Source organism: Pecten maximus, chromosome 13 (genome assembly GCF_902652985.1).
Source record: "Pecten maximus chromosome 13, xPecMax1.1, whole genome shotgun sequence".
Taxonomy (NCBI): domain Eukaryota; kingdom Metazoa; phylum Mollusca; class Bivalvia; order Pectinida; family Pectinidae; genus Pecten; species Pecten maximus.
In genome coordinates, this window is record NC_047027.1 from 36153757 (window position 1) to 36168529 (window position 14773).

Sequence of the window (14773 nt, forward strand, 5' to 3'; positions counted from 1 at the left end):
GACGATATGTGTTTTGTTTTCTCATCAGTTTGAAGAACTTCATGTAATGAATTGCCAATTCAACCTCGAGCTCCCTGTTTAGGACGGAGTTTCCAATTTTGGACAGCTCAATTTACTATTATCAATTAGTAAAGCTAAACTATTTGTATATTTAAAGATCTATTGATTCTTTATAAAAGAAATACTCAAAATATGCCATTTTATATTGTTATTTTATTAGTCTCTATATGTTGAATAAATTTCAATTATGTTTAATTTTAAATAATGAGTTCCCCCATGGAAAGTTGTAATAGTTTGCATAGTACTGCTGTATGTATAACATTATTTAAATTTTGCACTTGAAGAATTCTTTTGATACCAAAGTCTTACCCCCATCATTACCATTTAAAGGAATGCTGCTGTCATTGATCACCAAACATAATCAATATACCAAATAGAGCATAAGTATATAGCTATAGACTAATCATATTTTCATACCAGGCTTATGTGATCTTGTTAACTGAAGTGTATTAGAATACCTACTTTTGGTTGCTGAACATGCACATTTCTTTAGTTTTCTATTGTTACACATATATAAATGAATTAGTATGTACATGTATACAAATATACATGTATATACAAATGTATTTATATTTTGTCTTCGATATGCATAGCAATATAAAATTCATCAGTAAACTTTTCTGTTGCATTGCATTGTAAACTTTTTCCTTCAGTTTTGCTCTTACAATAATTTCTTGCTTTCTCATCAGATAGATTATGAATATGCACAAGTCCATACATCCCCAAGGAGGGTGAGGGGATTAAGGAGGAGGGGAGGAACCTGTGGACGGCTAAGGGGTCGAGGAAGGGGTCTCGGGGCAGACAGCAGTCCAATGATGGAGAGAGGGCGAGGTAGAGGAAGGGGGCCAAGGGGTGCACGTGGTACAGTTGCTGTGCTGCAGCAGGAGGATCGGGCCAGGGTACTGACATTGCAACAGCAAAGGAGAAGGGATCTACATGAACCTTGCGCTCCTATCATACAAAGCTAATAATCATATTTTTGTAATATTAGTAGTGTGACTTTCTGTATGCTACTGTTTTATGAATGTTATCCACAATTTACTTCATCATTCAAATTATTTTGACTAGTTGATAATCAATTACAAAGTACTGTATTATTTCTTTTCATATCTTTTTTATTTTGATATTTCTTTGGCATGTACACAGACAAAAAGAACAGTAGACATTTTACCAAAGCATTCAGGAGACAATTTATACTATTACTCACTGAAAGTGTTAAATTTTACCAAAAATGCACAGACCCTCTCACACATCAAACATACTTCCCATATGTGTATGAACACCTAATTTTTAACCAACCAAGTGAATGGTATGGTTATAAGACCTGTTTCTCTAGGTAGGTATTTACATTACACATGGGGGTATTTCATTTTAGTTCACAGAATATTGAAAAAATATGCAACTAGACACTTGATTAACACATTTATCAGAATGAACCATCTATGAACACAATGTTATTATAAGTTAATAATAACTACACACAATGTTAGTACACACGTGCACCTCAAACACATTCTCACAAGTGAGCACTTCGTATAAACACTGATAATTGAACACTTCCTACAAACTGATAGTGAACACTTCCTACACACACTGATAATTGAACACTTCCTACAAACTGATAGTGAACACTTCCTACACACACTGATAATTGAACACTTCCTACAAACTGATAGTGAATAATTCCTACACACACTGATAATTGAACACTTCCTACACACACTGATAAGTGAACACTTCCTACACACACTGATAGTGAACACTTCCTATACACACTGCTAGTGAACACTTCCTACACAAACTGATAAGTGAACACTTCCTGCAAACTGATAATTGAACACTTCCTACACACAATGTTGAAAGAACACCTGCATTTACTGTCAAGTGAACACTCTCAAACACACACTAGTACTGAAATGTAAACACCTGCAATACACCATTAAGTGAACACCTACCTCCTACATGTTCTGAAATTGAACACCACATTTACACCATACTTACTTCCACAAACTATCAAAAAACGCATACATACCTTAAATAAAACCTTAGTCGAAAAATTTGGGATGAAATTTGAGGGAAAATAGATAAGTTAATAAGTGCATTAAAATGTATCAACTCAAAAACCAAAAATAAGGAAAAACAGTTATTTTTATACATTAGAATGCTACAGTACTCCCACCCACATGGGTTTTTTCTATAATAATTGTTTTATGTATTAGGATATAATCAGAAGGATGGACCCAAAGCCACTGATAAATTTAGTTCTTCAGCTAGTGTATCGTCAGCCAGGATAATGTTTTTGACCTTTGCGAAAATGTAGGTGAACCAGAGGATCCAGGACTAGAACCAAATGCTGCTCCTCCAATTCATTTAAACTGTACTGCACATCCAACATATCTCCATTGGAGAATGATATTTGCACCACATGCTTTTCTTTGACAAGTTGTGGGTATTCGAACTGTAGTGAGTTACAACAGAGCACTTTGGAAGCATATGGATTTCCTTTCTTCAACACTATCATTTTGAGTGTCTGTTTCCACAATGTCTCCTTCATCCTCTGCAAGCTCATCATCAACATCAACCTCTTCAATTTCTATGGGATCTTCAGCCATTGGCAAGTGTTCAGGTTGATGTGTCTGAGGTATACTGGATAGTAAAAGATAATGTACAATGTAATTCATTTAAACAAGAGGCCCAATGAACCTGTATCGCTCACTTGGCTATACAGCAACTTTGAAGTTATCTCAGTTATTTCTGAAGATACTATGAAGATTACCGCTTTATCAAAATCACAGTAGGCTAGGTTTATCAATAACAATTAACTTCCAGCATACAATTAGGTTTCAGAGCCTCTGCTAGTGAGAAACCATTTTGTTTTAAGATTAAGCCTATATTTAACCCAAATTACATAGAATGAATGCCATTCATTTTGAACAAACTTGGTAGCCTTTTACACCAGCATGCTACAGGCCTAATATCAAGTCCCTGTGCCTCTTGGTTATTGAGAAAAAGTTGTTTAAAGTAAAACGTGGACACCGGATGGCCAGACAGAAAGACAGCGGGACAGACGTCGGATGCCGCCCCAGTACTCCTCCACAGCAGCATATTACAGTTATAATTATATGTTTCTTGGTTATTGACAAAAATGTCCTTTTAGTTTACTATTGAGGATGTTAAACCTGTGTGACCTTGAATGACATTGACAGCAAGGTCATCCATTTACAGACTGTGTGCAGGATGACAGGTGACAGAACATAATGTCCTGCGGGGAAATTGGGCGTACCAATACCTCTTTACTATATATACAAGTAAATGTATTATTATAGCAATAAGAACACACCATCAAAAATAACACAACATACTTACTCAATAAATGAGGTGTCATCCTCTTTAGCCTTCTGTTGGTAATGGGAAAGCAAGCTGGCATTAATGTTACTCTAGGAGTCTGATTGTAATGCTTCCACACAAGATAAATCAGACGAGTGTGATGACTGAGCTCTGAAATATTAAAATTATGAAAAATTACACAATTCTTTTAAAAACAAATATATATGCCCGAAATGGTGTATTATCTATTCATGACATGCAGTAGCAGAGCATGTTTATAATTACAGAATATAAATTTAGTATGTTTGACTGCTCACCCTACCATACAATATGGTGCTGGGTCTAACAGTTAAAATATGTTGTAAAAAACAAAATAGTAAAAATATTTATGGAATTACAATGTCATATATGTGTGACCTGCTACAGTTTACTTCAACACGGAATGATGAACACTGAATAAAAAAATTAAGATACATCAATGTATATTTTGAGGGGTTATAAATCCAACATAGTTAGATCCAAGAACTTACTCTATATCTGAGACATCGGAGGTCTATCTATAGCTATAGGTTCTTTATGGGCATGTGCAGGCGTAGATGTTACTGGTGTAGGGGTGCACACATGTGATGGCGGTCCCATAGAAGTTTCAGCTGGTGTCGGGATGTCTTCACCTGCATGAACTTCTTGTGTCAATGAAGTGCACTTGAAAAATATAAAAATAATTATGTACTGCATGCTAAGTTATAATGATAATCTTTTCCCCACAAATCGTAATTTTTACCACATTTCAAAGAATGGAACAAAACAGCACTTGTATTTGAAGCCATACACCAATATTATTTGCAAATCGTTTATATTATGAGTCAACTGTATATCTGAAACATATAGGCCTATATGCCTACATGTAATATGATAGTCGTCAGGAAAGTCCTACTGAACTTTACACATACACCATTTTGTATTTAATAAAGAAAACAGTAAGCTTGATAGGTCTGACATTAATCATCAGTCATACATCAATTTATAATTTTTCATAATTAAAATGATAGTGGCATAAATATAGCCTATAGCTGTGATATGCGAACAATAAAAAAAAACCCGTATAAATTACCCCTTACGGGGCCCCATAAAACGGCGGTGGAATGTGTCTATCTCTTCATTCTACACATCATTTACATTTATGTTGCTTGAAACTAATAACCATTACACTTAAGCAACATACTTTATGCATTGTTTGTCAACAAAATTAAGGACATTTACGAGTTACATTCTGATAACGATATAAAATGTGCGGCAATAGAATAGAACTGACCCTACGCAGGCTACGGGCTTACCACTTATCCAGAAGAATCCGTGCTGCATGCTCGTTTGTAGAGAAACTATTTTCTTCATTGAATGTCTTCCACCTAGTGGGTTGTTTCCCCAGTCGTATAATCGGGTTGACCTGTGACCATTTCTATTTACGTCGCTATGTTGCCGAACTCGTTACAATTCTAGGCCGACATCTCTTGGCTTCGGAAGCCATGTTTCTGCCGCTTATGTTTACGTTCTACTTGCCTAGATTCTTGCGCATGCGCCCAAAGCGGGAAATTTGCATTTTATCTCGTCATTCGACAGTGAGAGGATTCCCCAGAAAATTATTATTTTTTAATTCTAGGGGTTAAATATCGCCAAAACTTCAATAAGAATTTTTCATAAGAGTGTATTTTCTTTATGGATTTGCCGTTTTTTCAACTTTGACCTATTTCTTCCCCGAATAGTCGCTTTAACATTATAGCGCGGACCGTAATTAATTCCCTTCATAGTTTTATTAAATTTTAACAAAACCATTATTTTGACAACTTAAATGCTAGGTTAGCCCGAGTTTCTTCTGGCCCTGACACCATGTCTGGTGTAGGTACAAATGTACCAGACATGGTGTCAGGGCCAGGGGAAACTCGGGCTAATGCTAGGTATAGCCATTAAGTTTATACAAGCCTTGGTACGTGTACGTGTGTGTGTATGAAAATCACATCGCTATAATTAATTTTTCTTTATTTTCATGGTAAAAACTCAAATGTGATTGGTCGAAAAATTCTTTTCATTCTTCTATAATTAATTTTTCTTTGTTTTCATGGTAAATACTCAAATGTGATTGGTCGAAAAATTCTTTTCATTCTTCTATGAAAGAAATTCCGAGAATGGCGCGAAAAATGTGACGTCACAATACGACAATTGACGTTGCGTATTGATTTGAGAAAAAGAATCCCATTTAAAACCAGTAAAATTGTACATAAAACATGTTTTAAATTAGAAAATCATTTTCAAAAATTAATTATAAGCGTTGATGTCAATTATGTTTTAGTTTCATCGGGGTATGAAACAAATTTTGTTTGCAAACTTCTGTAAGAATCCGCTATTTATTATAGACTACCCAGTGTAAATATTATTCTTTTACTGTCGTTTCGGTATTTATATTTAGGAAAGTCTTACAGTATTTACAATGTAGAAAACATAAGATTTGATAAAAAAAGTTTTTTTTCTAATAACCAATAGAAAAATCAATATTATGGAATAGGCCACAATTTTCCGGAGCGGGCACCATGCAGATAAATCTGCTGGTAGTATGAAAATGGTTAGTGGAAACTATCCCACACATTGCCTCAAAACTGAATTTTAAAAAAAAAAGTGTGATAAATTGTCTAAGATAAGGTATATTATTACGAGATACTAAGTCGTTATTACGAGATACTAAGTCGTTATTACGACATAGCTAAGTCGTTATTACGAGATATTAAGTCGTTATTACGACATAACTAAGTCGTTATTACGAGATATTAAGTCGTTATTACGAGATACTAAGTCGTTATTACGAGATATTAAGTCGTTATTACGACATAACTAAGTCGTTATTACGACATAGCTAAGTCGTTATTACGAGATACTAAGTCGTTATTACGAGATACTAAGTCGTTATTACGACATAGCTAAGTCGTTATTACGAGATACTAAGTCGTTATTACGACATAGCTAAGTCGTTATTACGAGATATTAAGTCGTTATTAAGACATAACTAAGTCGTTATTACGAGATACTAAGTCGTTATTACGACATAATATATTTTTTCACTGTGACCCCTAACTGGCTTCCGTAGTTTAAGGATGTACAAAGTTAGTGTTTAAGAATACGTGAATCACTCTACTGTATAGATATGTCCTCTTGTTCCACACAAAAGGTGGCTAAGTGAAATAAAAAAACATACCATATAAATACCACATACGTTCCCTGGATACAAATTAATAGTGATCAACTTTGATTTAATGAATCCTGACTCTGTCAAAATCCCATGGGAAGGGGTCAATTTATTATAATTATTTATTACTTCATCCGTAATTAAGATATTTCAAATAATCCGTACTGCTTCAATGTTACATGTCTCAACCATTAGTAAAGTACAGCTGTAAAGAAAGAAAGAAAGAAAGAAAGAAAGAAAGTTATTTGAATTTCAAAACGAAAAATACACAGATTAGCAGAACATTATTTTATCCGGAGATCATGATAGGTTTTGTAATAAAGTAGAAATAATTTTTCTAGTCAAATAGATGTATGTAAGGCGGAGCTTACCGATAATAAATACTGTAATTGATATTTTCATTACACCCTGTAATCATTATTGTTGTTTTGCTAGGTACAGATTATCATTATCGAAATGGTACATTGCTTTTTGCCTGAAAGTATCGGTTTCTAGAAAAAGCAAAGAAATAGGCCTATCGTATGCCTTGAAACGAAATATTGGAGTTTACTTGGGCCTGGCCCATTGGTCGTCAGGTTGCTAAACAGGTGATCGGGCAGTATTCGATATTTTGTGTAAAGTAAGTGTACATACACATTTAGATGTTTTTGTCTTCAAGTATAATATACTTTGGTTACTGATTTGGCTATATTAAATCATAAATGAGTAGACCGCATTTTTAACTATTCCTGTTTATGATCATGTCTTTTTTGTAGTGCTCTTTTCCGACAACACAAAACACTATCATACATTTGATATATACGTATGTACACATTTTTTTTAATTTAACAATTTGAAACGCCATTCACTGGAATATTCAATAGAATACATGCTAAAATTAAGATATGGTTGGCACGCTAAAATGCTAGAGCTACAGTTTTTAGTTTCATCGGGGTACACAATACACAACATATATAGAGACAAGCTTGACTAGTCAGCTTACCCAGTCAACATACAAACAGGAACATCCCCCACTTCAAATAATTGCTTCAAATAATTGTTAGGGTATAGAGAATAAAATAGTTTACCAGTCACAGCCATAGATGTAGGTTTCATGTCAGTCATGTAGTTGTCAGTAAATTTAGACTATGAATTAGCTGTGTAGGTTATGATACCGTCGTCTATTACATAGGAGTATTGCCGTGTACTGTGAAGACGTATTTTATAGGAGTAGGGCCACGTGGCCGATAGTTCACTAAACACTCCTGTCATGTTGTCATATAGTATGTGTTTTGGAGTGTGTGAGTTGGATAATTTTTTCCCTATGTTTGTATTTCTTTTTTTTTTTTTTTTTTTACATAGTGTTATCTTAATAAAACTACATGAACTTATATATCTGAAGTTTGTGTATATATTTGCCAGTGAACCTGGGTATAATATTTAAAGGTGTCGGTTTGGGGTGGAAATCCGCTCCTTTTACACCAGTAACTCTCACCCTGAAAATTTCCGCTTTTTCGCCTGTAGTCCTATGTTATTCTAATTTTAGTGGGAGTGTATACATAATTACATATTTTTAAATTTAAAGACAAATTACTCTTTATTCCGGTATATAATGGCAATTGTTTATTCTCGTAAACAGTACAGTGCAGAGAATATGAATACAAACACATTATTAATAATAATGCATGGTAAAACAAATTATGACTTAATTATCTCCTTTATATCAATAATAAATTTAGCCAATGAAATAAGTAACATTTAAGTGCATATTATATATGTTAATTACTCAGCTAACATCCCAAAAACTCATTTTCCTTAGGGACGCGGTTCCCAAAAAACGGAAGCTGATTAGCAGAATTGGTTGTGACAGTCCTAAAACTAGCTATCTGGTTAGATTTTTTCCTAATCTATTTTTGAAGTTGACAATATTTCTTTTTTTCTTTTTCAATGAGATGACTATATATTAACAATTCAATATATTGTTAAAAGTACATATTATAAACTGGTAAACCAATCAGTAACTTATCATTTGTACAATTTTGAAATCAAATGTTTAAAGAAATCGTCAATTTAGAACAAGATATTATTCAAATAAAACACATACACGTGTACACGTATCCACAGCATTTGAAGGACACTGTGTATTGTTCAACACAGGGATATCTGTCTTATGTCTATTTGTAATTGAATATTTTCGTTCTTCTGTCCGGGTGTCCGACCCAGAGGGTACCGTCCTCGTGTAGACTGATACACCATGGTTCCCTTCCATCGGATGTATAAACAGTCCTCATACAGCGTCCAGTATTCCCGTCAATCAGTAGTACCGACTTGGTGAAACATTCCGTTACGAGGATATCACCAGCTCCATCAAAACAAACATCGTTCGGGTAAAACTTTGATGACTGACTGGAACTTCTGTTTGATGTGGCTGTACCAATGTCTTTACAGCGAAACTTCAGGTTTAGTTGTTTATCCATCACGATGACGTGAGGCTGTTTGTCCGGTTTCTTACCAGCGATGTAGTCATCATAACCTACTCCCTCACTATCAACAGCAGCTACATCCCCGGTCAGAGAACTAGACGCCATGTGATAAGGCCTTACTGCCACCTGTCGACAAGGACGGCCCGCTCCAGCTGACACTACCCGGCCGTCTGTAGTGTACAGTTGTATTCCTCCCTTCATCCCCACCACCACCACGTCATCACTAGTGATACACAGAGAACGTGGTGTGTTGTTAACGTTAAAGCGTGTAACAATGTCACCACCCATCGTGATTTCCCGGATACTTCGGTCATCACACACACAGAACCACACCCTACCCGTGGTCGGGGATACAGAGATCGATTTGACTTTGACCTTACAGTCGATAGTCTCCTTTACACTGCCTTTTATGTCAACCCGATACACGCTTTCATCCTTCCAGTACGATAACCATGCCTCGTCACCAGTAAGACATGTACGACATAGCTCATAAGGAAACGACGTCTTAAACTCGAACAGAACCACAGGTGTCGGAATCGGTTTGTACGACTGATCTTCTCCGTCGACGAGTACCTTACCAAGCATGCGTTCCAGAAGTTCGGTGGAGATGGTCGCGGGTTTGAACTCCAATGTCTGCAAACGTCGAGGAAAGGGAGGGTCAATTGAGGTATTCCTGATTTCCCGCGCTAATGTAGTGACGGCAACGGTTGTACCGGATGTCAGTACCTGCTGGCATCTGTCCAGTTTTGGTTCCAAATCCTCCCTCAGATGTTTGGTTAGTGCAGTTCTGTTTTTCTCAGAAACACTTTTATTCAGTTTCTCTAGCTCGGTACACATCTTCACTAACAACTTTATAGCAGTGTCGATGTTGTCTTTCATCTGTTTCCCCTGACATTTAATGTCACTGATAACTTTCTGATATCCTCCACCGTTTGTTTCACTTTTACGAATATCCTCCTTGGTTTTAGGAATGTCGGTTTTGGAAAGCCTGTCAACATACTGCTGTATTTCCCGTTTCTGGTCCGCCACGTAATCAGTCAATTTGCCCATCTTATGACCGTAGTGACTGTCTGTAACACAGTCCATACAAATTAACTCGTCCTCACACGATTTACACACATAAATAAACCCTATCCCTTCATGGCGGGGACACCCAGGAACTGGTGTCTGGGCCGCCATGTCGAAAAGGTTAGCTGCTGTTTGTCAATATGGCGGCGATACTTCTCAGAATTCGAGATAAGCTTCCGGGTATAGGACAGCATATGTTCTATTTTTAGTTACAGGTGTGTATTATATAAATGGTATATCAATGTAACTGGATCAAATAGATTTAAATAAACAGAAACTGGTGTCGGTGTGACTGTCGTAATGTCGCCTTTGGTAAACGTCGGTTTAAGTCACTATAAATTTGTATGTACTATTTGTAGTTTTATTTCTGAAGGTCGTTTTCCGGGACGGAACGTTCTATTTTAAGTTACAGGTTTGGATTTTAAATTTAGAATACGACAACATTACTGACAGTTAACGGTGCCTGACTTGAATGGGTTAACTATTAAAAAAGAACCACAGACAACTGTGGTGGATTGACTAATGTCCCTAAACATTTGTTACAGAAATATGAAAAATTCGCGTTGTGTCAGGAGGTCAGAACACAAGTTTGTATATGTTGACTTGCGGAAGGGCTTCGACCCTCAGCAGGCAAAGGTTTTTCTATCAATATTATTTTTTATACCAAACTATATACCAACAGTCAACTGTTATAATTTACGATCTGTTTCTTATTTATTTAAATGTAATTGTCGAATTTCATCACAAAAATAAAAATAAAACCTGTGTAAACAAGAAACGAATTAAATAAATACATTAAAATATATCTAGCTGTGTTATCTTTGCTGAAAAAGCTAAAATGATAAATGAAATCCGTATTTCTGGGCCGAGAGTGTGATAAGTACATGCTAAAGTGGCGGCTGCTTGTGAGAGAGGTAATTGAACTTAAAATAAATCATACTGGCATCTACAAATATGGAGGTGGAGGAAAACGAGCCGTATCCTAGTACAGGTATAATAATGTTTATTTTGCTTCCTGTCTATTGTTTTTGAAGACTAAATGTCAAAAGTTTGGAACCAGAAAGGTGAATGTTAGTTGACTGTAATGCATGTTCCAAGACAGGTGAATTATAAATTAAATGGGAGTATTTTGCCATAATCATTGAAATACCACCAGTAACCCATATATTTGTATAAGAGAATACAAGGTAGAAATCCCCCACACACACACCCTGGGAGGCCCCACTAATCCTAGGATGTGCACACATACCCAGGGTACTTCCTCTTCAGTATCCCAACATGGAACTGATGAAGCACAGAATAAAGTGAGTCAAGGGGAGGAATGAAAAAGGGTGGGACTCACTAAAGTTGTGGTAAGTATTACACCATGGAAATTGGTTTTACAAGAAAAGCCTCAATTTCATTTCAGTAATACATTACCATAACTTTATTATGTGAATTCGTCTTACCGTAGAGGAGACTCCGAATCCCAGCGCCATCAGCCGAAAAATAACAGCACTCCAGGGCCAACAAAAGGGGAAACCAAAAAGCCAACCCAGATGTTAGCAAATTTTCTAAAATTGATCAAAACTATCAACCGAAACCATTTTACACCATACATCGACTCAATTATATTTTCATGCAACACTGGTACAAATGGAAATTTATTTTGTAATTGTTATCCAAGTTTCTTAACTTATTTATGGCTAATACATTTGAGAAAATTGAAGGCGCCTGAAAATTTTATCTTAACATATCAATCTCTTTTTATTGTCAATCCCAATTGAATAATTTTGCCGTTTTATCGAATTTCAAAATAATTAGGAAATATTGTGACATGCCCCTGTGACCAGCTTATTCTCAGTACCTAGAATTCGTTCGGGTGTTATTAATAGTGTTTATAATTCTGTTGCTAAGGCTCTGTACACAAACATTATGACAAGCCAAGTTGTCATTTATTCACGGAGCAATGTTAATCTAGGAATTTATTTTCCAAATCATATAAGATATCTTATATAATTATAATAATGAGATATCTTGTAAAAGATATCAGATATCTTATAAAAAAAATTATATAAGATATCTGATATAATTCGTGTATAAGATATTCTATAAAGAACGAGATTTGAGATTGAGATAAGGAACCCTCCTCAACTCGATGACGGAGCCGAGAAAATCTAATCGGAACACATGACAGAAGCTGACTACAACATCATACAATGGTTTGATACAGATTTAAAATTGTCATATTCATAATATGTTATTATTTTATTCAGTTGATTGCGTCAGTGGCCGTCTCGGCCACTCTTTTAGTCATATTTTATAAGACGGGAATGACCTTAAGGAGGGAGCAGTCATTGTGGGGCTTTTATTTTATTTATTCAGTCGCTGTATTTGTTTTTTTAGAGGTACGGAAGTGTTAACAATGTTCACATTCAATCTTTCATGAATGCATGAGATACAAATGTATTACATGTTTACCAATCTGTATGATGGTCGATGATTTGTACTAGCTGTGAGAGCGATATCAAACACTGACTTCGGATAAATTGTGAATCAAACACATGGAAACGTTTATAGTGAAGAAAAAAAAAGAACGTGTCTGAATTCAGAACAATACCACACTATCAACTCAGAAAGTACAATTAATGTGTAGCATCCATCATATTACTGCAAAATCGAGTACTGTACATATTCAGCCAATTTTGTGGGAGTTATCACCCTTTGCACCCGACTCTTTTTTTTTTTTATATAAAATCACAGCTGGGTGATTGGCCAATCCAAATTAATCCGTTTGAGTTTCTTTTGGAATATAACATATCTACGTGTGTAGTGTGTGTGGGTTCTTCTTCAAACAACACTGTAGTTAAATAGATATATATTACTGTCCAATATAGGTACTGGAGACTAACAAACAGTTGTTCGCTGGATTCGTATTACTAGAAATAGATCGTCAACGATTTGCATACCTTTTGTAGCCAGTCATTTATGTCATTTTTTAAGTTTGTAGGTGGGAGAGTATTGAGAGAAAGACTTTTCAAGTGTAGATTTAAGGATAATTTTGAATTTTGGCGGTGAAAAGATTAAAATATCGGCCAATGAGGTTGTGTTTGACCTGAACCAAGTCCATAAAGAAAGTGTTTTTGTGAGATACGTATTAATTTTATTGGGGAATCGATGTTTGGAACACGTACTTCGTTCACACGAGAGTGAACGGTTAGGTCTCGATATTTGGAAAACAAAGGCATGCGTTCCTATTAAAAATAGAATGCGTAGTAATAAAGATAGGTGAGAGGGATTCTCCAGCGGGGATTTCCCGGGCCACTGTTCATATCAAAGAAACTGTTTGAAGGGAGGTAACTCTTATAACTAACGTTTCGCGTAGGGGAATAATTGGAAGCATATCATGCAACGACAAGGTATCGGAAGTTAAAATCTTAAGTTTGTTGTCTGTACTGTGTGATTTCATTTATTTGTCCTATCTCTCTGTGTATTTTATTATGTATACAAAGTCGAGCATATATGACTGAACGTTTAACTGTGATAATGCTACTTTTTTTCTTGAAATCATTAGACATTTCCCATTTTGCCTAACAGGGACCGCTGGCATCGACACGGACTTCGATGTTTGGGAGATATCTCGGGATATAAACAAAACAAAAAAATGTTCGCAAATGTATGCATGCATGATACCCAGGAACTTTGCACAAAATCATAATCCATGCATGCATTTTTTTTTCATTCGTGTGCGATACATAGGCATGTAATTGATATAATGCATATGGACAGTGGATTCAGAATCTCTCCTGGTGCGGTGCATGTGTTATCCAGTCCCTAAAGACATTAGATGCAGAGGCTAATTAATACGAAATTTACTTTATATGATAAGATATCGTGCATTCCATTGAAACGAAATAGCCTGAAATTAACATGGATTTGATTTACATGATTTAAGATATTGTGGTTAATTGTGTGTGATGGCGGCACTTTAAGTATCGTGTAACCCGTACTGTGTATCGTGTATCTCGTACCTCTATCGTGTTAACTGTATCGTGTGACCCGTACTGTGTATCGTGTATCTCGTACCTCTATCGTATTAACTGTATCGTGTATCCCGTTTCATGTATCGTGTATACCTTACCGTGTATCTCGTACCTCTATCGTGTTAACTGTATCGTGTATCCCGTTTCATGTATCGTGTATAACGTTCCGTGTATCTCATAAAAACATTTGTCCATGTTTTCTATCCTTCCGAGTCAGATGACTTGAGTACATCTATTCGAATATAATGATACAAATGAGAGAAGGAAACGTTGTTTGTTTTAGCCATTCTATCAAACTGATGTATTTCGACACATCCCGTAGTTGGAAGTCAGTATCAGTGTCTCTACGAGTGGTCCGTGTCGGACAAATTTGGAAATGTCTAATAACAGTTAACATATATTACATCCGTCTGCTATTTAGATTCCATTTTCCGTTCGTTTCCCTTTCCTTCCATTTGCATGACATTACCAGCCAGCAATTCATGTTGTTGATATGTTAATCATAAAGTCTGTATGTGTCAGAGTAATGAAAACATTCGAAATGCAGTGCAGTACCTTTTTTATTTTTTTTAATTTTTTTTTTTTTGAGCTTGAAACGTTGC

At 35.7% G+C, this 14773-nt stretch overlaps 1 protein-coding gene and 1 long non-coding RNA gene across 2 annotated transcripts; both read right to left on the reverse strand.

The window, feature by feature from the left end:
* Window positions 1-1154: 1154 nt before the first annotated feature.
* LOC117341099 lies at window positions 1155-5008 on the reverse strand. The gene is made up of 4 exons (XR_004535549.1): window positions 4722-5008; window positions 3918-4089; window positions 3427-3558; window positions 1155-2706 (listed from the first exon to the last, which is right to left on the reverse strand). It is a non-coding gene; the product is annotated as an uncharacterized LOC117341099 (long non-coding RNA).
* A 3764-nt stretch (window positions 5009-8772) lies between these two features.
* LOC117340724 lies at window positions 8773-10260 on the reverse strand. The gene has a single exon (XM_033902487.1). It carries the CDS (start codon window positions 10258-10260, stop codon window positions 8773-8775), a length of 1488 nt encoding a protein of 495 aa, XP_033758378.1.
* Between the last annotated feature and the right edge of the window lie 4513 nt (window positions 10261-14773).